Source organism: Aplosporella prunicola (genome assembly GCF_010093885.1).
Source record: "Aplosporella prunicola CBS 121167 unplaced genomic scaffold K452scaffold_35, whole genome shotgun sequence".
NCBI lineage: Eukaryota > Fungi > Ascomycota > Dothideomycetes > Botryosphaeriales > Aplosporellaceae > Aplosporella > Aplosporella prunicola.
Genome location: NW_022983563.1, coordinates 39285 through 60024, shown reverse-complemented (window position 1 = coordinate 60024; position 20740 = coordinate 39285). Strand labels below are relative to the sequence as shown.

At 53.9% G+C, this 20740-nt stretch overlaps 9 protein-coding genes across 9 annotated transcripts; 5 read left to right on the top strand and 4 right to left on the bottom strand.

Annotated features, from left to right (window-relative positions):
- Positions 1–33: 33 nt before the first annotated feature.
- On the bottom strand, positions 34–3657 carry K452DRAFT_258283 (uncharacterized protein). The gene is made up of 4 exons (XM_033538465.1): positions 2226–3657; positions 1570–2177; positions 1317–1510; positions 34–1264 (listed from the first exon to the last, which is right to left on the bottom strand). The coding sequence occupies exons 1-4, from the start codon at positions 3405–3407 to the stop codon at positions 510–512; spliced, it is 2739 nt and encodes a 912-aa protein (XP_033392723.1). The 5' UTR covers positions 3408–3657; the 3' UTR covers positions 34–509.
- A 308-nt stretch (positions 3658–3965) lies between these two features.
- Positions 3966–4391, bottom strand: K452DRAFT_291919 (uncharacterized protein). The gene is made up of 2 exons (XM_033541274.1): positions 4254–4391; positions 3966–4196 (listed from the first exon to the last, which is right to left on the bottom strand). Exons 1-2 carry the CDS (start codon positions 4290–4292, stop codon positions 4029–4031), a joined length of 207 nt encoding a protein of 68 aa, XP_033392722.1. The 5' UTR covers positions 4293–4391; the 3' UTR covers positions 3966–4028.
- On the bottom strand, positions 4234–5062 carry K452DRAFT_114767 (uncharacterized protein). Its single transcript, XM_033535072.1, has one exon. It carries the CDS (start codon positions 4902–4904, stop codon positions 4299–4301), a length of 606 nt encoding a protein of 201 aa, XP_033392721.1. The 5' UTR covers positions 4905–5062; the 3' UTR covers positions 4234–4298.
- A 489-nt stretch (positions 5063–5551) lies between these two features.
- K452DRAFT_279172 (uncharacterized protein) lies at positions 5552–7485 on the top strand. The gene is made up of 3 exons (XM_033539403.1): positions 5552–6105; positions 6186–7072; positions 7124–7485. The coding sequence occupies exons 1-2, from the start codon at positions 5565–5567 to the stop codon at positions 6983–6985; spliced, it is 1341 nt and encodes a 446-aa protein (XP_033392720.1). The 5' UTR covers positions 5552–5564; the 3' UTR covers positions 6986–7072; positions 7124–7485.
- Positions 7486–7753: 268 nt separating this feature from the next.
- Positions 7754–9626, top strand: K452DRAFT_236556 (uncharacterized protein; the record flags this gene model as incomplete). The annotated part of the gene is made up of 3 exons (XM_033537517.1): positions 7754–7801; positions 7867–8818; positions 8947–9626. Coding segments are annotated over 3 exons (1680 nt in total), but the record flags the coding sequence as incomplete, so codon positions are not given.
- A 371-nt stretch (positions 9627–9997) lies between these two features.
- Positions 9998–11057, top strand: K452DRAFT_362156 (uncharacterized protein). The gene is made up of 3 exons (XM_033546481.1): positions 9998–10359; positions 10451–10961; positions 11031–11057. The coding sequence occupies exons 1-2, from the start codon at positions 10102–10104 to the stop codon at positions 10811–10813; spliced, it is 621 nt and encodes a 206-aa protein (XP_033392718.1). The 5' UTR covers positions 9998–10101; the 3' UTR covers positions 10814–10961; positions 11031–11057.
- An 889-nt stretch (positions 11058–11946) lies between these two features.
- Positions 11947–12999, top strand: K452DRAFT_200428 (uncharacterized protein; the record flags this gene model as incomplete). Its single annotated transcript, XM_033536027.1, has 2 exons — positions 11947–12461; positions 12501–12999. Coding segments are annotated over 2 exons (1014 nt in total), but the record flags the coding sequence as incomplete, so codon positions are not given.
- Positions 13000–14159: 1160 nt separating this feature from the next.
- K452DRAFT_114714 (uncharacterized protein) lies at positions 14160–14829 on the top strand. The gene has a single exon (XM_033535071.1). The coding sequence runs from the start codon at positions 14283–14285 to the stop codon at positions 14730–14732; it is 450 nt and encodes a 149-aa protein (XP_033392716.1). The 5' UTR covers positions 14160–14282; the 3' UTR covers positions 14733–14829.
- A 401-nt stretch (positions 14830–15230) lies between these two features.
- Positions 15231–18670, bottom strand: K452DRAFT_236572 (uncharacterized protein; the record flags this gene model as incomplete). The annotated part of the gene is made up of 3 exons (XM_033537519.1): positions 15231–15389; positions 15458–18256; positions 18365–18670. 3 exons carry the CDS (start codon positions 18668–18670, stop codon positions 15231–15233), a joined length of 3264 nt encoding a protein of 1087 aa, XP_033392715.1.
- Positions 18671–20740: the final 2070 nt, after the last annotated feature.

The following is a 20740-nucleotide window of genomic DNA, read 5'->3' as shown; positions in this document are numbered from 1 at the left end:
TACGTAGTCTTATCTGCGCAATCTACCATTGTTATGCATAGAAATGATCATGTCGCTGGTCATAAGTATATCTACGCCTAATTACACTCCACCATCCATTCCTGTCCCAATGTCAAGTAGTACCTACCCCATCCCACTATAAAGCATTCCTCCCATGACGATAGTAGACTACAGAAGAAAACGAATAAAGGTGTTAGCGACAAACAATCAGCGTCCACATCAAACCAACTTGCTAAGAAACAGCCGCTCGCAACGTCTTTGGCATGCGGTTGTCGGGCCTGTTCGTGAGTGTCATAGTTCGTAAGCTTCGTCAGCTGAAAAGAGAAAAGCAAGGTCACTCAAAGACCAATGAGAAAAGGGAGCCCCGGAGACCAAAAGCGCCGAAAGAAATGCCTATCACAACCCGTTTTATCCAACACCAGCCGCAATGCGAAACTTCGCAGTCGCAGCCCAGGTAACCCAACACCGGCCTTGCCCTAGCCCGTAGGCGTCCGCAGCAGCTGAATGCATTAAAGCCAATAGTCGTCTCCTGCCTCTCCCTTGACCTCACCCAATCTATTGTCCAGGTCGACACCGAGATTCAGACTTGGCAGCTCAATCTTTGGCGTCTCGATCTTTGGCGGCGGTTGCTCCTTCTTCTTGGGGCTCGGGCTCCTTGGTACCTTGGGCTCCTCTTTTGGTCCCAACCTGACGTCCTTGACCTCCCAACCATCTGCCGCAGCAGCCTTGACCCAGGTCCGCAGACCGTCATGCACAGCACCGTAAAACTTCTCCTTGCAAGTGCGCAGCGCACCACCCATGGTGATTTCGAATTTCGACGCGCGTAATTCGGCGCGTAGTGTGTTGCGTTCTCCGACAGTGGGAAGGGATGCAATGAGTCCATTGAGCAGATCCAGGTGGGTGGCAATGTAGTTGGTAGCATCCCATTCGACACCGCCAACGTAGGGCGCTGCGGGGACTGGCGGACGCGGTTGCGGGAAGTTCTGCTGGGCGTAGCTGAGGCCTTGCGTACCATTCTCGCCATCGCCCGAGGTTTGGGGCAAGAGAGGAATGATGTTCAGATGGTGCAAAAAGATCCAGAAGACTTCTTTCGTCACGTTTGATATTTCGCGGTGCCATACGCGGTAGGGACGCGACTCGTACATCTCAAGGATGAAGGGGACTGGGCGTGCCTGCTCGGGCTTCTGAGGATCCTTAAGGTAGTTCAGGATGGTTCGCGCGCGGTCAGGCAGCTCAGGCGGTGCAGCGGAAGAGAGATGGGCGACTACACATTGTCAGTAAAATCATTCCTGCCTTCAATAGTGTCTTCTACTCACAGAGAAGACTCATGATGAGACCCCGCGTGGTGAACTCGCTGGGTCCCTTGTGCTCCTCGTCGAACAGCATAGCTAACAATGCTGGGAACAAAGTCGACTCGATTTCACATAATTTCTGCAAGGCGAGGTCGGTAGTGCACAAGCCTTTCAGGCAGAGCAGCGATTCGTGAAGTAAAGTGTCCTCGTGTTCCTCACTGTGCAGAAATGTCAGCCGCATCATCCAAATATGGGATACCAAGGGTGTTACACGTACCGCCATTCGATCTGCATAATGCGGTGCAACAGGCCCACTATCTCCATCATGCCGCCTTGGCGAATGAAGGAATCGACCCAAGCGACTGTCTCATTCCTCAGCAGCAACCGGAGCTTGTGGATTTTGCCAACCTCGACTTCTTCGGGCTTTTGTACCTGCCTTAGATACGCAACAAATTCTTCCGGAACAGCGGCTTTGGGGGCTCTGCTGAAAAACGAAGGGCCTGCTGAACTCGCCAGCGATTTGGAGGAGGCAGACTTGACTGTATCGTAGCTCGATCTGTCCAGCGTTCCCCCAGTGTCCGGCTTTTGCTTCTCGGCTTTTTCGCCCTTTTCACCTTTATCTGCCCTGCTGAAGGTGAACGTCTTGCTCCGAGGTCTGCGTTTGGTGCCAGGAAGATCCTCGTCGTCGTCGATGATACGTTCATTGCTGTTGTCAGACGTTGTGCGGCGACCCGCTGGTCTGCTTTCGTCCCAAAAGGCTGGTTTTGGCGGTAGGAAAGGTGGTTGAGGCTCGTCGATCTTATTTTTACTGATGAAATCTGCCTTGACGCGTGTGTTCAGACTGCGCATTTTCTCGCGAAGATTTTCCGGAATGTTCCTGGAATCCTGCAGGGCATTAGCATCTGCAAATTCGTCTGTGGGGTTGACACTTACCAGCACAGCCTCGAACTCAGCGTCAATCTTCTCCTGGTCCAAAGGTGCTTCTATCTCCTTTCCATCCGGAGCCCGCCCGTTAATCGCCGCAACAGCCGCCATGACCCGAGATCCTCGTTTTGAGGCGATAGCCGCCTCCATGTACCTCTTTTCCTCGCTATATTTGCGCTTGTCGGAGTTGCTACGCCGAGGAATGGAATCGTTTGATGGCCGGCTAGATTGGTCTCCTTTCATTTTCCAGTTTTCCATGAAGTTTTGCGCCTTACCACTAAATGCTTGTTTGCGCTCATCGCTAATCTTTCTCGAAAGGGTATCTAAGAAGGACGTCGAGGAACCAGACTTTGGCGAGAACATGGAACTTGGCCGCGGATTGCCACCGGAGGTTTGTCGGCTAATTTGGAGAGTTGGCCTTTCGAAATCGTAAAAGTTGCGCTGCTTGGAGGGGGTATATTCGGTCGGAGTGTAAAGGGCGATGTCATTGTCAACATCCTGTCGGTCGCGGGGTGGGATGGCGGCCGGGGAAGTCGTCTCCTGATAATCGGCCGGTCTTTGCGTGGAGAACTCTGCCCATATCGGGGCGTTCGTGGCGGATACAGCAGAGTGCGGCGGCGTCGTGTTTTCCTTGTCCTTGGACGGATGGTTGTTCTCCTTCCTCTGCTTGGCCTTTGCGAAGACTGCCGACAGACTTGTCGACGACTTGGTCTTCTTGATATCGCGCGACATACGCTTCTCCTCGCGCCGCTCCTCGCGCTTCCCCTCCTTTCCGACCTCCTTTTCCTTTTCCTCCTTTGGCTTGTCCTGGCCCCTAGCGAGCGACCTCAACGACACGGCGCTGAGCGTCTTCTTGTGGACCGACTTGCGCTTGCTCTCGCGGTTCTCGTCCGACTTCTTGGGCGACGCGGGCGCGTTGCTCATCTGGTTGTAGAGTTCGCCGAGGACACGCTGGCCATGCGGATGGTCGGGGGGCAGCAAGGGCATCGCGCCCATGACGGCCTGGGAGCTTCTGGGCCTTGCATTCTCGTTCGGGGTCGCGACGGTCAGGGTGGTGCCGTCGGAAGGCGAGCGCTTGTGGCCCCTTCCGGTCAAGAAGGACTTGATCGTCGTGGCGGACTTGTTTCGTCTATGACTCGGCCGGTCGTGGTCATGTGGAACTGCCAGCCTCGCGCCCGGGACGGCGTCCATGGTGCTGGCAGGAACGGGGCGGGCGTCGTAGATCGCGCGTGCTGGCGGGGTAGACGCGTGCGGATGCTATCCCACGACCAGGCGGTGGGCAGCGGGGGCACTGGGCGCGACAGCGGTTCCGGGGTGGGCAGGGAAGGGAGCGGGCAGGCGATTGAGCAGTCAGGCGGCGCCCATATCGTTTTGACGGACACGGGCTTGCGAGCTGTGTAATGGTGCTCGTGCGTCAGTGCACCGACGCGCTGAACTTGAACGTCGATGTTTTGATCGAATCCGAAACTTGTTGCTCTGGCGATCGGGTGCAGCCGCCAATCCGCCCACACCGCCCTGCCAGGAAACCCCTCGAACCGCCGACTTGGCTCCGCCGCATGACAACACATCGCTGCCGTGACCAATTGCAACGGCCTCACCGTCTCTCTGGGCCGGGTGGCAGAACTGCCCCGCGTCCACGGCCGATCGTCGTCCACTGACGTGCATTCAACTGCACGGCTCCGAGGCACGCTGCATAGGTCAGAGGTAGGTCGGTCGTTAATACTACCTAGGGGCTGTGCAAAGTAATCATCTCGGCTTCACAAAGAATGTAGAAAGGTCCAGTCCAGTCCAATCCTCCTCCCTCCACTCCCATCACTCGGCGCCATCCTCGACCCCTGCTCCTCTCTCCCTCTCCCTCGCGTCCTCAGCCTTCCCTCTCCTTGTTCGTTGCCATCCTCGGCCTCTCACTCCTGATCTTGGGCCCTCTTCCGGCGACTGAAGGCGGCGTGAGCTGCAATGGCGAGCGCCAAGTGAAAGAAGCTGATGGTCGTATGAGTGAGCGAACTAAATCATGAAAGAAGAGACCCAAGGACTTACCTTAGGATGATTCCCAGGCTGCTGACCGCCTCCCCCCATTGCTTTTCAGGCACTATAACATGGTGCGGCGTGTTCTTGTATTGGGTTTTGAGAAACCAGTGGCTGTACAAAAGGGTGAAGACGGAAAAAATCAAGAGCAGCGGGAAGAGCGCGTCGTGAAAAGTTACGTTGGCGGCTGCTCCGAAAGGTTTCCTCATCAAAGGTCCGGCAATACTGATCAAGTTCCAGAGCGCACTCAACGCCATCAGAACAGAGAGCTAAACAACCATCAGCATCAAGTAGCCAAAGAATCTGAGACTGGTACCAGCTACTAACCAATATGAGCAAGTCCCTGCCGATACTCCCTTCGGGGTCACAGTACTTTCCGACGCGGGGGAGAGGGGTTGGAGTGGCCTTTCCACTTGCGTCGGTAGGAACAGTGTCGCTCGAGGGGCCGCTTCTGATACATTTTGTCATGCGGGTGGACCTAAGAGCGATGCCGAACGAAATGATAGCCAATAGGAAAGCAAGAATTCTGAGCACTGTGCTTGGAATTGAGAGGCCTTTGCTGGGTTTGGGTGGTGGCATGGCGTGAGGGGGCGCTGAACTCTGCATTGGAGATCCCTCTGAAGGCAGAACGGTGGTGAATTCGGGGTCCTGGTTGGCTGCCATTGCTGACAGGGCTGTAGTTTATGATTGAGCGGCAAAGCAGACGTAAGTGCGGCGGGATGAAGATAGTTGCGAATGATGGGTGGGAGCGGTACGGGTAGAAGAGCGAAGAGGAGGGAGAAGAGAGCTATGAAGTCGCGAGCAAAGCAGGAAGCTGCGGTTCTGCGTGACGAAAGGGAAGTAGTGATGCGAGCAAAGACTCCATAGCAAGGGCAAGAGCGAAGTGCACATAGATAAGCCTCTTCGGTCCTTGAAGCCTACCTATGAGGCTCTTGAAGCCGTGCATCAACTACACGATTGATTTTACGGGAATAATCCTCTAAGTTCTGCGAGAAGAGCGGATCATCTCCATGCGAATGAAAGAAAGTGCAGTGTTTTCCAGTGGTATAACACCACTGCCCGGCATGCCTCCGGTCTGAGAGCCGTGTGCAAGCCACGTGGGTACAAATATTGACTTGTCGCCCCTCATACTACCAAGTCGCACAGTTCTCGACATGAAAGAATGAGGCACGGAAACTTGCGGGGGTGGAGACGAAAGACGAGATGCTGGGTGGAGGTCGTCTTGGCGCCTACCTAGCGCGCCGCCCTGCCGCGCCTTTCATCACCCATGCACCATCCCACATTCCACTGACTCAAGAACTTTTCCGACTTGCGACTACCACCATGCCGCCCTCTCTGTGCGCACTCTGCCAGCGCAACCGCGCGCTCATACTGCGCCCAAAGAACCACCAGAAGCTATGCAAACCTTGCTTCCTTGAGGTTTTCGAAACCGAAATTCACCATACCATCACGTCGACGAACCTCTTCCAGCGTGGCGAAAAGATTGCGATCGGAGCCTCTGGCGGCAAAGACAGCACCGTACTCGCGAGCGTCCTGAAGACGCTGAATGAAAGATATGACTATGGCGTGGAGTTGATTTTGCTGAGCATAGACGAGGGAATTAAGGGCTACCGGGACGACAGTCTGGAGACGGTCAAGCGCAATGCGGTGCAGTACGATATGCCGCTGACTATCGTTGGATACGGCGAGCTGTATGGGTGGACTATGGACCAGGTCGTGGAACAAGTTGGCAAGAAGGGTAACTGCACATATTGCGGTGTCTTCAGGCGGCAAGCGCTGGATCGCGGTGCTGCAAAACTTGGCGTAGGCCATGTGGTTACGGGTCATAATGCAGATGATGTCGCTGAGACTGTCCTGATGAACTGTAAGAACCCATGTAGCATCACCATTCGGAGCCATCTTTGCCATTTGCATTGCTCGCGACAATGCGCTAACTTGCCACAGTGTTGCGCGGCGATCTTCCCCGTCTTGCTCGTACTACCTCTATCATTACGTCTACTCCGTCTGCCGCTCAGTCATCCCCTGCCCCGGGCGAGGAAGGGTTTGATCACACCAATATTAAGCGCAGCAAGCCACTCAAGTACGCTTACGAGAAGGAAATTGTCCTTTACGCCCACCACAAGAACCTCGACTACTTCAGCACAGAATGCATCTACTCGCCAGAGGCATTCCGTGGAAGCGCCAGAGCGTTGATTAAAAACCTCGAGCGAGTGAGGCCAAGTGCCATTCTGGACGTTGTCCGAAGCGGGGAAGACATGGCAAAGCTTGTGCCCGGGGCTGGTGGAGACAAAGCTTGCGGAGAAACGGGGTGTGGATCTGCGCCTCAAGTTATGCCAGAAGAGGATGAGGGTGGGTGTGGCAGTGCTCAGGGCCGAAGCACAGGCGGAGAGATGGCAAAAATGGAACAGTCACTGGCGCAAAATGAAGCCGCAGCTGTCCAAGGCCTTGAAACGGAGATCACACTACCCAAGGATGTTGGAAGCGGTGGCAGAAGGAAAGGCAGAAAGCCGAAATCCCAAGCAAAGCCCGCAACTGCCAGCAAGCAGGTGTCGAAACAGGTCATGGGCAAATGCGAGCGATGTGGATATCTGTCAAGCCAGGCTATCTGTAAAGCTTGTACGTTGCTTGAGGGACTAAACAAGAGCAGACCCAAGACCGCCATCGGTATGGAACCAGCTGATGGAGACTCTGGCGAGGGACGTCTTGGGAAAGCCATGAAAGAGGTTTCTTTTGGAGCGGAGTGAAGCCAACCTAGCATAGATGGGCTTGATCACTGAAGAAAACCTACCATGAAGTCTGCGGCCCGGTACTGGGTTCCTTCCAAGAGCCGAGTAAGTCCTCTCGTCTGCTTTTCCCGTTGGACCTTGATTGACCGACTGCAGCCTGCGAAGCCGTTTCCCTGAAAGCAATCACAAGGTGTGACTCAGTGGGCCGAAGGGAATCGTGCAGACCTTTACCGTGGTATGCCTGCGCCGGGTATGAACATGACATGTCATCGTTCCGGAAACTGTGCTCAAACGCGGCTGGACACCCAACAAAACCCGATATCCAAACAGGGCCAAACAGTCAGTGCCGATCGCGCAGGGCTAAGCTAGCTCACGGCAAGCTGCCAGATGTTGAATGTTAACATGGGCGCAAGCATTTTAAATTGCAGGGCTCGTGTGACTGATTTAAGAAAGGCTCTCCCCGGCCGGAAAGCTACTGTAGACCAGTTAGAGTTGTATATGACGTTGCAATCTCCAAGCATGCACTTTTTCCGTGTTAAAGAGTGTTCGTTTGCACCTTTGATGCACATTTAAGCGCACCTTCCTTCTTCGCCAACCAACGCCCGAACAACCACCTCACCTCCCACACCTTCTCGCGCACATCACCACGCAACACTGCACAAGTCTCCACGCAAGCTCTCCCCACGCCTCAAGCACTATTACACCATGGCGAAGTTGAATTATACCAACGTACGTAGTCGCGACGCAGCGCTTCCTGTCTTGCGACGAAGCTGATTGAATCTCTAGCGCAAATCCGAAGGCCCCAAGCTTGGGCGCATCGTGGCCAAGGACCTGGTACCAACTACCTACTAGCATTTTATGCCTACAAAGAAGCTCCACGCTGACTCACTCTTTAATAGCGAAAACAAACCACTCACTGCTTCGGCAAGCAACCACCTCGCCCGGAGGTGTCACCACTCGACCTCGAGCTTCCGGGAAAGAAGCTCACCGATGAGGGTTGCCTCGCTATGGTCGAGGCTCTGGCACAAACACTGGAAATGCGCGACGGCGTATCGGCCAACAAACTCCAATCTCTCAACCTGTCCGGCAATGAGCTGACGACGGTCTCGCTTCAAGCTCTTGCTGCGATCATCAAGCTGGCTGCTTTCGACCTCACTGATCTGGATTTGTCAAACAACAAGATCACCGTCAAGACAAACAAGGAGGCCGAGGAGTGGGAGGCTTTCCTACAATCGTTCAGCGAGTGCCGTGTGCTTCGTCGGATTGTGTTCAGCGGCAACGACCTGAGTGGGTCACGCCCTTTTGAGATACTCACCCGTGTCTATGCGAAACAGATGCCGGTGGACCCCACAGAGTTGGAGGATACCCAGGAACACTCAGAATCCGATGATGCTCTTGAAGACATCACCAACCAGACGCGCAGCGTCAACATCGATGTTGCCCGGGAAGAGCCTAAGATGACGGCATCATTGTCCGACGCTACGTTTCTGAAGCGTAGACAGGGCTTGAGAGCGGTGCCTTATATGGTTTTCGACGATGCGAATATGACGGATTCGGGTGCCCTCTACCTCTCCTACATTTTAGCAATGCACTACCCACCGCAGTACCTCATGTGTCCTCTGAGGGCCGGTCCTCAGGCAACTCAACTAGACGAATACAACCAGAGGAATCACTGCTGGGGTATTGTGTACCTGCCTAACACTGGGTTTACGGAGGTCGGTCAAAGTGTCCTTTCACTTGCGGAAGATGCTCGTGCGGATTTTGCTGGTGTGGAACCGGATCTCGACCAGGGAAAAGTCAACGCTTCCTCGGAGTCCTTCCAGTTCGTTAACGCCAAGCAAGGTGGCTCTGGTGTTCGGCAAGTTCTTAAATCTTTCTTTTGCTGAAGATAACATTGACTAACTCTTAGGGCGGCCCAAGACCCCGAAAACGACAAAGCTCACAAGCGTCCAGTGCAGGCAAGTCACCGTCTCCCCCAGATATCTCCCAAAACTACACTGATCCAACGAAGAAGCACTCGCCCAACATGGACATCGATAACTACCGTAAAAAAATACAACGTGCCATTATCGGAGATGTGGGCTATGACAGCGTTGATATGTGGCGCATGGCACTCACGATGTTAGCATATGCTCGCGTTGTCATGCTAGGAAAGGAGCCAGACGAGGACTCTCTTCTCCCCGGGGTCACCAGTCACGATCCAGTCCATGCATACGCCTCAAAGATGATGGCCACGACTACCGTCCCAGGAGAACCAATCCTGGCTATCACCGGCGTATCTGACAAGCCGTCGGCTCCGCAAGTGATCGACTACACCTCACTTCCTCGAGCTAGCGGGCATCCCAACAAGCCCTCTCCTCCGTCAGACCACTGGAAGGATTACCCGCAAACGTCCAATGTGTCGTCGGTCATCGAGGCGGACAATCGTGATTCAGGCCTTTCCGGCGACCTCCCGGAGGCCCTATGGCAGCAGATCTTGGCAGAAGCTACTGGCTGTCAAGGGGTCTTAAGTGATGTTCAGCAAAAGAACATCATTCGTTATGCTCGCGATCCTGCGACGACTGCCTTCGAGCAGCAAGGCAAGAGCAAGCCGGAGAGCGCGCAGTTGCTGCTCATACTGGACGCTATGGGCTGCCTAGAGTACAAGCTGGATTCCTGACTCGTCAAAAGCAATGGTTTGCATGCATTCTGGGCCGGTTCAATATCAGGAGGACTACAACGAGGGAATTAGCATGGGGTCGCTAATGCGCGAAAGACGCTATATGGGTTGCTTACTCGGTAGGCAGAACTTGCTACAGTATGTTAAGGGTTGCAAAAACAACTAGCAATGGAATTTTCTGCATTTGCATCTCCATATCGTGATATCGTGCTTGTTCATTTATTTCCGTTTGGGATGGGAAGTGGTGCGGTTGGACCCTGGCGGATCTGATCTCCAATCCCTCACACCCTGGTCCCTGTAACGACGTCATCTCAGCCCTACGAATTTATTCATCCCGCAACCGCAAAATTCCATCAAACAACAACCATTCAAAGTGAACTCCTCACGTCCCCTTTCCACACTCTCGTTCCTCTCGCTCCTCTCGCTCCTCGGCGCTCTCCTCACCCTCCTCTACGGCGCGTACCCCACCGCAACAATGCCGCGTTACAGCACGTCCAACGCCACCGCGGTGCACACGTCGACGCCGTGGCCGCGCACCTTCACCGACGGGCTCCCGCTGCCCAAGATCCTCGCTTTCGACCTCGACTACACATTGTGGCCGTTCTGGGTGGATACGCATGTCACGCCGCCGCTCAAAGCTGTGCAGCAGAGTAATGGCGGCGTGGACAAGGTCAAGGATAGGTATGGCGAGGGATACGGGTTCTATAGGGATGTGCCGGACGTTCTGGTTGCGGTAAGTTTACTCTGGTGTCCTTAAAGGAGACGGGGAGAGTGAAGTGCGGGAATGGGTGCATTTGCGATCGAGCTAACGACACTTCCCCCAGGCCCGCCAGAAAGGCATCAAGCTAGCAGCGGCATCGCGCACGCACGCGCCGGACTTGGGGCGGGAGATGCTATCTCTGCTGCGGATACCGACGGGGGCGACGCCGACGTCGTTCGAGAAGGCGATCGGCTTCTTCGACAACTTGCAGATCTTCCCCGGGAGCAAGACGACGCATTTCGCGAAGATTCACGAGGTCACCGGCATCGAGTACCAGGATATGCTGTTCTTTGACGACGAGGCCCGCAATCGGAATGTCGAGACCCTGGGCGTCGTTATGTGTTTGGTGCGGGATGGCGTTACAACGGATGAAGTGGATCGGGGCGTCGAGATGTGGAGGAAGAGGAATAGGAGGGAGTGGGCTTGAGGCTGAAAATGGTGCTTTCGTGCGAGTTGCGATTCGGGTTGCTTCAAGACTTGGATAGACCTAGAATGGGTTCAAGACTGGGCGTGGAGGGCCTCTAAGAAGGTTTGAGATACCAAAAGTGCATTTGATCACAATGCTGGGAATTCATGTCCGTTATTCAACTGCATTACTAGCAATCCTTGAATTGAGTTCCTGGACTGACAAATTACCTTTCCAGGAAATCACGTGTATCTAGTCAGCACACACACTTCTTGCAGACTTTCCGTATACCTACTGTTGTCCAATCTTCTTTATCACCTCCTTGTCCGACTGCTCGCGAGCATAAATCTTGACTCTTTTTCGACATCGGAAGGATTTTCAGGTTACAGTGATGGCTCAGTGGCAGTGCAGAGAGGTAAGCGCCTGTTTGCTGTCTTGGTCAAAGTCCCACTTTAAATTGTCTCGCTATTTGTTGCTGTTGCCTTGTCTCCACTTTCCTGCTCTCTCTCACAATTGATTTCCGGCGATGCTAGAGCTTCGATTGCCTTTTCAACCCACTTCAAAGTTACACATTCAGTCAATTATCCATTCACGCAAAGATGGAATCGACACCGCTTCCACAAACATCAATCGATGAGGGCAAAGTCCGATTACACGTCCTATGCGATGCTTGCAAACATCTTTTTGGAAAATCGAAGCTCTTGGAGTACCGTGGCTTTGAAAACCGGGAGGCCGTGATGCGCTATCCTTCTCCCGACGGCGATACCGACGACAAATTTCCCAAGGTCGAAAGTTGGTTTGACCACCAGAGTCTAGGGGCAGTTGAAATTGCCGCCCAAAGAGGATGCCATCTCTGCACACTCATTAAATGTGCCATGAGTGACACGCCTTTGCCGTTTATCAATCGTTGCTCTGAACAAGCAAAACCAGCTATTCAAAAGGATGCTCAGAACGAAGAAGAGCCGATCCAATTTGAAGTAAGCGTGAAGAGCGTTACCCCAACTACATCAATTGATTTGACTCCCCGATGGAAGGAGAAGAGATATCAGACGCTGGTACTTACCACTATTAATCGCCTTTCCTCCAAACTTTTCCTTGACTACGGAACCTCGGAATATCAATGGAAGCATACTTCTTCCCAGGCTCATGCTGATCTGGCACGTCACTGGCTCGATCGCTGTTGCAGAGAGCATGATAAGTGTGTTACGGATACCAACACTCTACCCACCCGCTTGGTCAGACTTTCTCCTAGTTGCGAAAACTATATCAGTCTGTGCATTACAGACGAAGAGGAGGAGAAGCCCACAGGGTATACGGCATTGAGCCATTGTTGGGGCGGAGCCGAAGACACACTACAACTGACTACGAAAAGTCTGAGTCAACTTTTGGAAGGCGTCCCCTGTGCAGAGCTACCCAAGAACTTCCAAGATGCCGTCACTATAACCAAATGGCTCGGCCTCAAATACATCTGGATCGACTCCCTTTGTATCATCCAGGACTCCAAAGAGGATTGGGCAAAGGAAGTGACAACGATGGCCTCTGTATACAAGAACGCTACATGCACCATCGTCACGGCCACAAGTCCAGATTCTCACCACAGCTGCTTTGCAGAACGAGATCTTCTCAGAAGCTTGCCATGCAAAGTCCCGGTGCCTGGAGGGATGCAATGGTATGCTTTACTTCGGGAAGAATGGATACGGCTTTTGAGGCCCACTGCCGATGCGTGTAAGCGAGAGCTTTACGCAATGCGTCATTCGCGTCTACAAACTCGGGGGTGGATCTATCAAGAGCTTGTATTATCGCCCAGAAAGCTTGTGTTTACAGAAAGTGGCATTATCTGGACTTGCAAAACCTGCACCTCAGTCGACACAATTCCAGGAACCGAGGGTCCCCAAGAGGAAAGCGCCGTCTTGGAGAAAATAGCAAAACTTACGCTATCAGACAAGATATACCAGGCGGATTTCAACCAACTCTGGTGGAGTGTGGCGTCGGCGTATTCCAAACGGCATTTAACCAAACCAGAAGACAAATTGGTGGCTTTGTCGGCTATCGCCCATGAAGTGCAAAAAATGACGGGATTCAACTACGTAGCCGGTCTTTGGGCAGAGATGTTGCCGCTGGGTCTTTTTTGGGAGGTCTATAAACCAAAGGTCGAAGACCGCAACAGACCTTACCGAGCGCCGTCATGGTCATGGGCATCGATCGAAGGCGAGATAAGAGGTACTACTCTTGTGGTACCTGGTCTCATCACCCGAGAAATGTGCGAGCATTCTTTCGCCCACATCACTTTCATCAGCACCGAAAACCGCAAGGAAGATGAACACCGAACTGGTGAGGTCTTTGATGCCCATCTGAAATTGCTCGGGATTCTGGTGAAACCCCACAACTACGAGGTGGAACTGACAGAGAACAACCGTGAAAGCTACCATTGTGAAGTGTGGATTGGTAGCACCGAATGTTCTGTCGACATTGATCCCGACTACTCTGATGTCGGCAATCATTTCGAAGAACTCTATCTTCTCCCTATCTTTTCACCCAAACCTCGTTATGGTGTTTATGGCCTGCTTTTGAGATGCCATGGCGACTACTATACCCGCGTTGGTACATTCCACTTTCACTATTGTCATGTAGTCGGCTGTTTGGCTCAACTCAGACCTCTATTGTGCGGCGACAAAGAGAACGAAGAGATCACCATCAGATGATTGTATGTACATTCACTGCACAATCAGCCATTTATACCTTCGCTGGTACCCTTCTTGTTTCTAAGGGGAAAAATAAGTTCTTGAACTCAGGCCTCTTTCGTGCAACGACAAAGCGGACGAAGAAACCATCATCGAATGACTGCATACGTATAATTACCAAATGGCAACGAAGACTATGAACAGATCATCATCAGATGATTTTATGTACATTCACATCTATACCCGCAATAGCGTCACCAGCATCCTCACTTTCGCATTCATGACAAAATTGGTTCTTTGGCTGGACTCAGCCCTCTACTGTGCAGTGACAAAGAGGACGAAGACATCATCATCAGATGGCTGCATGTACGTACAGTCAGTAAGCAATCAGTCATCCCTCCACGACATGAAGCCGTGCAACCACCACCACACACACGGCATATTGTAGCCCCGCCATCCCCGCGCGACCAACCGTCAACCCTGCACCGCCAGCACAGGGACGCATACCTACAGGAGCACAGCAGCCAACGCGAAGCTTACCGCGCCCAGGCCCAGCGATCGACTCAGTCATGTGGCGTGGTCCAAACACCACGGCCGAGTATCTACGCCTACCTACAACAAATGCCAAACGGCGATCGGACAGCGATCGATTCGAGTAGCGAAATGTAACCTTGCTTCTATACAAGGCCGTGTTATCATATGATTGCTCCCGTTACATCGGGAGCTGTGGACGGAGCGCAAATCCGTCGCGGTTAATTCGACCGCGTGTGCGCCATATTACGGGTTAATATGGGAACTTTTTATTAAAAATGACAGACAGTATAAGCGGGTGGAGTAGAAAACCCCCTATTGATTTGAACGCAGTCGAACCGACAAAGCTCGCAGTATTGTACGCACCACAGCCAGTCCCACCCAGCCACAAAACCGTATTTTTGGTTGGCATACCTACGCCTCTCACATCATCCACAGCAGCAGCAGCAGCAGAAGATAAACGTCGCATCCGTCCCACCCCCAAACCGCCTGCACGCCGCCAGAACCGCACCGCGCCGAACCGCTCTCACTGCAACATAGTAAAGAAAAAAGAAAGTATGAGTAAGAGGTCTCGAGGGGTATGTAGATTTGTTTCTGCCTCTTCGCTTTTTATCTCACCCGATTCATCCGCCCGCCGCCCACTATACCATACCGCCCATCAGCAACACCCGCTCGTAACACTCGGAACACCGGAAGAAGAAAGAGAGAGGAAGAAAAAAGAACACTAAAAGTAGGTAAGAGAGTGTGAAGAAACTGAAGCAGAAGAACAGAAGCAACGCCGCGCAGAACCAGTGTTAAATGAGAAACTAGGTAAACTTTCAGCGAAAAGTGATAGTATGAGGAGACCAGCAAACAACCCATGTGCCTATCGTGGCGCGCGCGCACAATGTCCGACCGAATCCACGTCTATAGAGTGATGTGATGTGCCTGTCCTTAGCGCTCGTGAAAGAGCCTGCCTGTAGGCTTGCTTATGTGCTTGCCGCCTTTCCTCCTAACGCAAACGACTGGAAAAGAAGTAAATGCGGCCAGCCTTCTCCCCGCTCGTCCAATAAACTACTCTTTCCGTCGTCGCCGTTGCGCTGCCGTAGAGTCTTGAATATCAAAATCGTAAAAAGCATGGTCAGGGTATAATGTGGGGTTTAAAAACGATGAAAACAGGCTTCCGCCTGAGGTGTATGCTTGGAGAAAAAAAGTAAAATCCCAAGAGGAAAGAAGGATGACGTTGCTCAAGCAGGAGCAGGTTGAGGTTGGGGTTGGGGTTGTTGGACCTCGACGACAACTTCATCTTCGACGTCTTCTATTTCACGACCGCGGCTGTCGACCACGATGCGACGTCCACGTTGATCGGAGGGAATGCCATCGCGGGAAGCGCCAAAATCCAGGACCTAGTGATGCAGGCTCGTTAAAATTGCAATTTGAACAATGCAAGTGACGGATGTAGGTGAAAACTTACCTCGATGTACGTGATCTGATTTCTCTGCACTGCCGCAACGCAGCGCCTTTCATTGAACTTGACCTGCCACACACCGCTCAGATCGGTTAAGAGGTCCTTGACGCATTCGCCGGTTTTGACGTCCCACATCTTGAGAGTCCTGTCACTGCCGCTGATGACCTTTTGGCCATCATGCTGGAAACACGTTATGGCACCGGTATGCGCGGTGAGAGTGGCTTTGCACTGGCCATTCTCCGGATCCCAAATGCGCAGGGTGCTGTCCGCAGCAGCAGAGACTAGGCGCTCGTGCGAGAGGTCCAACAATCCAACAAGGCTGGTGTGGCCTTCGAGATTGAAGAGGCAGGCACCGGTCTCCAGCGACCATACCTTGACCAAGTTGTCCATACTTCCTGAAATGCAGCGGTTGCGAGCGTGGTCGAGAACCACGCTGTACACCTTTTGGCTGTGGCCGGCCAACCGGTGCAGCACTTCACCCGTCGAGATTTTCCACACGCGAACAGATGTATCGTACGAACCACTGACAAGCGTGTCGCCGTGGGCGGCAATGGCACGAACAGAATGGTGGTGTCCAACAAGCGCCCTGATGAAATATGGGTTTTCTCTGTCGTTGGCAGGCGCTGTGGTCTGGAAGATGGAGGGATCGTTCGCCTGCGGGAGCTTCCATACACGGAGGCTAGAGTCGCGAGATCCAGTGATGATAAGAGGGCGCTCCGGCATTATAATAGGCGTACCATCTGCCTCCTTACCAATCTCGGTGGGTTGGAGAATGACAAGGCATCTGACGGTCGACGTATGCCCTTGAAACACCTGAAGGCACTTGCCTTTCTCGACATCCCAAACGCGCACCGAGCGATCGGTAGACCCTGAGACAAGAATGTTCCCTTCATATTGAAGCGCCCAAACACCTCCTTCGTGCCCTTGTAGTCTGTTCCGCAAAGCACCGGTCTTTGTGTCGTAGACGTTTATGTTGGTGTCATCGCTACCGGTGAGGATCTTGTCCGTGTCGAACTGTAGGCATGTCACGACATGCCTCTGATGAGCGCGGAAAGCAAGATGCTTGGGTTTCGTTGCAGCGTCCATCCAGCTCTTCCTGATGAGATGATGGCGTTGGTAAAGCGATTTGAAAAGATGAAGGTTTTGTAGGCTTGCGAGACCGACGTTGGGGAGGGGCACCGCCAAGGCAGCAGCGTTGGCATAAGCGATTGGCCCGCGGCTCCCGAGGGCTTGAATGGCACTGGTCGCCTGAGACTGTAGCTTCGAAGGCGATGTCGTCGGCCCTTTTCTCCTTTGTCGCTTGTTGCTGCTCGCGTACTTGGTGGTAGCCTTCCGTTTCCCGCGAGTAGAAGTTGCCGCGACCGTTAGGCTACTTTCGCTGTCAGACAATCCTGCCAACGTAGATGCAGCGCTGAGATCTCTCTCCCAACTATCCTCGCCATGTGGGAACTGCCAGCCCCAGCCTTCCCTTACAGCACGCTCCAGTTCCCCTTCAGGGAGCTGGTATCCATCTCTTTCAAGCAGGTGCTTCCATGCCTTCTCATCGGAGTTGATAATGTGCCTCCACTTCTTCGATACCTGCGCGGCCCTGCACATGCTTATTGCATCAAGGTTCGAGATGATGTTAAGGCTCAGTTCCGTTGGAAGGCGGCCCAGGAAGTCGATCTTCAATGCCGGATTTACAGCATTCGCAACATGCTGCAATGTTGGTCGGGTGCAACGGCGGAGAAGCTGATACATGACATAGGTCTTGAAGTTGTCCGGCATGGCGTCGAACATGTCCAGCATTACGGGAATATCCATCAATGTAGGATTCTTCTGGAGCTGGCTGGCGAATTCATCGCCGTCAGCAAATGGAACGATGGCGTTATTCGCATCCTGGGAGGAAAGAGCTACTGCTCGAGCACCGTGCTCATCCGTCCTTTCTCTTTCAATGTCGAGACTGGACACGTCGTTCTCCTCGTCATCCTCTTCCCGGTTTCCTAGGCCAGAAAATCCTCCATTCTGTGCTAGATTAGCAGCAGCCGTAATGGGAGATAGACTGGGGCTCGGAAGGCTTGCATCCTGAGCGGCAACCGTCTGTAGTGAATTTGGACGAGCGGTTCGCGGTGGTTGATCGTTTTCCGTTGCCGTGGGTAAGATCGGTTCAAGGTCCGTCTCGGCAATGGGCGGCGTGGCAGAAACCCCAGTAGTTGGTTCCTCTATTCCCAGACCTGAGCAGCGTGTATCCCTCGCCTGTCCTGGTTCTGAGCCTTCTTCAAGCTGAATGGTAGAGATGCCTTGGGATGTTCTCCTGCTGGGGCTTGTAACGTCCTGGGCCCGCCACTGTTCTGCTTTGCTCTGCAAACTTCCAAAACGTTTGTCGGTTCTAAGACTTGAGTCCCGGCTCGATTGTCCTTTCGATCCTGGTCGTCTGGCCCCGCTCCTTAACTTTGGCATCTTCAACTGTCCCGAGCTCCCTGCATCGGTGTCTGGAGTTGCGGGAGCGGTCGTGTCCAAACAGCGTGACGCTTGGAAGGAGTGGCTACGGCTCGGCCCAGAGTCATCGGCGGAAGCAGCAGCGGCCCTGGCTAAGCTTGGGCGGAGCTTCTTCGTACGGCGCTGGAGTCCAGCCAGCTCGGCGGCTTCAGCAATCGAAACGGGGGATGCGGCACGTTTCTTAGGGTTGTGTTCAGGTGCTTGAGGAGCGGCGGCATTACGGCTTATTCTGCTTTTTCGGCTCGGAGTTTCGTAGCGGGGTTCGGTGGCCGTGGTCGAGGATAGGGTCCCGTGGTTGGCAGTCAAGGCCGCGTACTGCTGATTGCTCTATTAGGGGAAACCGGGTTAGCTTCTTTGGCGAGTGATGCTCTATTCCAGGTGAACGTGCGTGGTCCCGTCGGACAGGACAGCTATGGTCCAGATGTACGGACATACCTCATCGTAGGCTCGCTGGGCATCGTCCGCTTCACAGAAGCGGGCAGATTTCCCCTCAATATCAAACTCAAATTCCCTTATCGAATGGGGTGTGGGGGCAGCCGCCAGCGGATATAACTTGGGGTCCCGTTCGTGAAGGTGGCGAGGGGCGTTGAGAATCAAGGGAGGAAACGAGGTGGTCGTGGTAGTTGTGGTGGTGACGACGGTGGTTTGCGTGGTGGGAGCATAAGAAAGCTGGCCGAGAGAGGCATAGGGGTCCAGAACCTGCGTCGAAACAGTCTTGGAGATTTCTTGATGGCCCGGCATGGCCTGGTTCTGGGAAGCGTGGGTGGAGGCTTTGGTGGCAGGCGAGGCAGCTGCGGACATGGTGCCGGTTGTCGAAGAAAAGGATGGATAGACGGACGAGTCCTGGGTTCCACTCAGGGTCGAAGCCGAGTCCATGGTGTAGCCAGACCGAAGCGGGCAGGCTGAAGACGCGAGTGTAACACGCGCGAGGAGAGACGAAAGCTATGAACGTCGCTCGGCGAGACAGGGCCGCACTGATCAGCTATGCTCGAACGCGCCCGTGCCCGGCCAGTGCAGAGGGTAGAGAGAATAGGTAGGTATTCCAGGGCGTGTGAGCGTCGAGCGATAGCGGCGGGCGACGGGCGGCGAGCGGCGGGCGGCGTGCGTGCAGGGGAGATTCAGGCGACGGCAGCGTGGTTATTAGGAGGGCATAATGCCGCGAGGCGGATGCAAAACACGCGAGGACCGGAGGGTTGGGGCGGAGTGGAGCGTGTGTTAAGGCCGAGTAACCAGAAAGGAAGTTGGGAGGTGCGGCGTGGTGGCCGGTGAGGGGGTTGGTAAGGCGAAGGCGATCTGACGGCCCGGCTGGGCGACAGGCAAGCACCGCGGCCCTTGGGCCTTGGCGCAAAAGTGGTGTTGGCCCATTCGCTTGCGCCTCCTAGTCGTGCTAGTCCCCTCGCTCCTCCTCTCTGCCCGCTGAGCGACGTCACGCATATATTGCTCGAATCCACTTGCTCTGCTACGCCTTTGCTTCATTAATGCGCATTGCCTTTGCGACTGGTGGGAAATTCACACGCGACACGCCTTCCCCTTTGCCCCTTCAGCCCGCATGCCCTCCGGCCCTCGCCTCGCCAGGCCGCTGTTTCACGGCATCGCAGCAAGCCACTTTCTAAATATACGGTCAAGGTGCCCTCTGCTGGCCTTGACTGCCTCTCTGCCCGCGTGCTTCCCACGCGACACGTTTCTGCCGGAAGGCCCGACTTACGTGGTGACGTGTGGTGCCGCCCGTCAAGTCTTCTGCATCTGAGTATCGCGGGAGGGTCAGGTGCATCGTCTAATCTTTCCGACGCCCTGGCTCGGGAACGCTTCGCTGGCCCTGGATCTGCGCGGGAGCACTTGCGGTGGAGAAGGACGTAGGAGCCGACGAGACAGGAAATGCTTTGGGTCTGCAGATATATAAACGATGTGGACTAGAACAGAAAATCCGTTACCTGTGATGTCCGGGATCCGCTCCGATTGGGGCCAAATGTAAGACGATTCCCCGAAGACAGGGGAGCGCCACTCAGTAAGCTGCAAATTAGCTGTGCGCCCGTCAGCAAAGTTTCTTGACCGTTCGTAGAGCCGCCCCATCGGACACCGAAGCCTGAAACCGGCATTTCGGGGGTTTGAAGGACGAACAGCTGGAACGGTTATGTCAGCACTCCCCGTTGCATCCACCCCTCGACTCGTGGTGCCGTGGAAAATCTTGAACACCTGCATGGATCTCCCGCTCTCTGCGCCGTGCTCGACAACTGACAGCTACGTCCGCGACGACGACGTCATCTTCTCTTCTCAATCGCTTTGCTGCGAGCTACCGAAAGATACAGCTACAGCATGCCCGCCACTTGCGTTTCGCTTCTGTTAGCGACAGTCTGGCTTCAGATGTCCGCATGCTGGTACAACATGTATCAGCACTACCACGTAGGAAACTCGGATTGCGATTGGACAGGAAGATCATCTCGGTTTTCCTTGTTTGCACACAGCAACGTATCCACCAGCAACGTATGCAATACCACGGGAGGAACAGTATGCGGTTCGTGTAGAGATGGTCATAGTTCCTCTGTGGGGATTTTACCCGGCAGCCTGAGAGACCTGCGCAGAGGAGCACCGTACCTAGGCACCTAGGCGACCTTTGAGGGACTTACGACGTCGTCATCAACGGCGCAAGCGTAGGTTCTGGCTCCTTAAACGCGGTGTGCAGCTAATATAAAGCTGCCTATTCATATAATCCTATTGCTCAGATGCCACTAAAGGGCCCTTGCCTCCAAATACGGTATGGATCTACGCTACTTAGCAGCTAGTTTACATGCGAGCTCACTTTTAGGCATCCTA

Excerpts from the sequence above, each read along its gene's own strand:
- K452DRAFT_362156 (XM_033546481.1), top strand. The coding sequence starts at position 10,102 with ATGCCGCGTTACAGCACGTCCAACGCCACCGCGGTGCACACGTCGACG. Across the intron at positions 10,360-10,450 it reads TGCCGGACGTTCTGGTTGCG|GCCCGCCAGAAAGGCATCAA; the intron begins GTAAGTTTACTC and ends CACTTCCCCCAG.
- K452DRAFT_291919 (XM_033541274.1), bottom strand. The coding sequence starts at position 4,292 with ATGGGGGGAGGCGGTCAGCAGCCTGGGAATCATCCTAAG. Across the intron at positions 4,197-4,253 it reads AGCCTGGGAATCATCCTAAG|CTTCTTTCACTTGGCGCTCG; the intron begins GTAAGTCCTTGG and ends TACGACCATCAG.
- K452DRAFT_258283 (XM_033538465.1), bottom strand. The coding sequence starts at position 3,407 with ATGGACGCCGTCCCGGGCGCGAGGCTGGCAGTTCCACATGACCACGAC. Across the intron at positions 2,178-2,225 it reads CTGAGTTCGAGGCTGTGCTG|GATTCCAGGAACATTCCGGA; the intron begins GTAAGTGTCAAC and ends AATGCCCTGCAG. Across the intron at positions 1,511-1,569 it reads ATTATGCAGATCGAATGGCG|TGAGGAACACGAGGACACTT; the intron begins GTACGTGTAACA and ends ATTTCTGCACAG.
- K452DRAFT_114767 (XM_033535072.1), bottom strand. The coding sequence starts at position 4,904 with ATGGCAGCCAACCAGGACCCCGAATTCACCACCGTTCTGCCTTCAGAG.
- K452DRAFT_114714 (XM_033535071.1), top strand. The coding sequence starts at position 14,283 with ATGACAGACAGTATAAGCGGGTGGAGTAGAAAACCCCCTATTGATTTG.
- K452DRAFT_279172 (XM_033539403.1), top strand. The coding sequence starts at position 5,565 with ATGCCGCCCTCTCTGTGCGCACTCTGCCAGCGCAACCGCGCGCTCATA. Across the intron at positions 6,106-6,185 it reads TGAGACTGTCCTGATGAACT|TGTTGCGCGGCGATCTTCCC; the intron begins GTAAGAACCCAT and ends AACTTGCCACAG.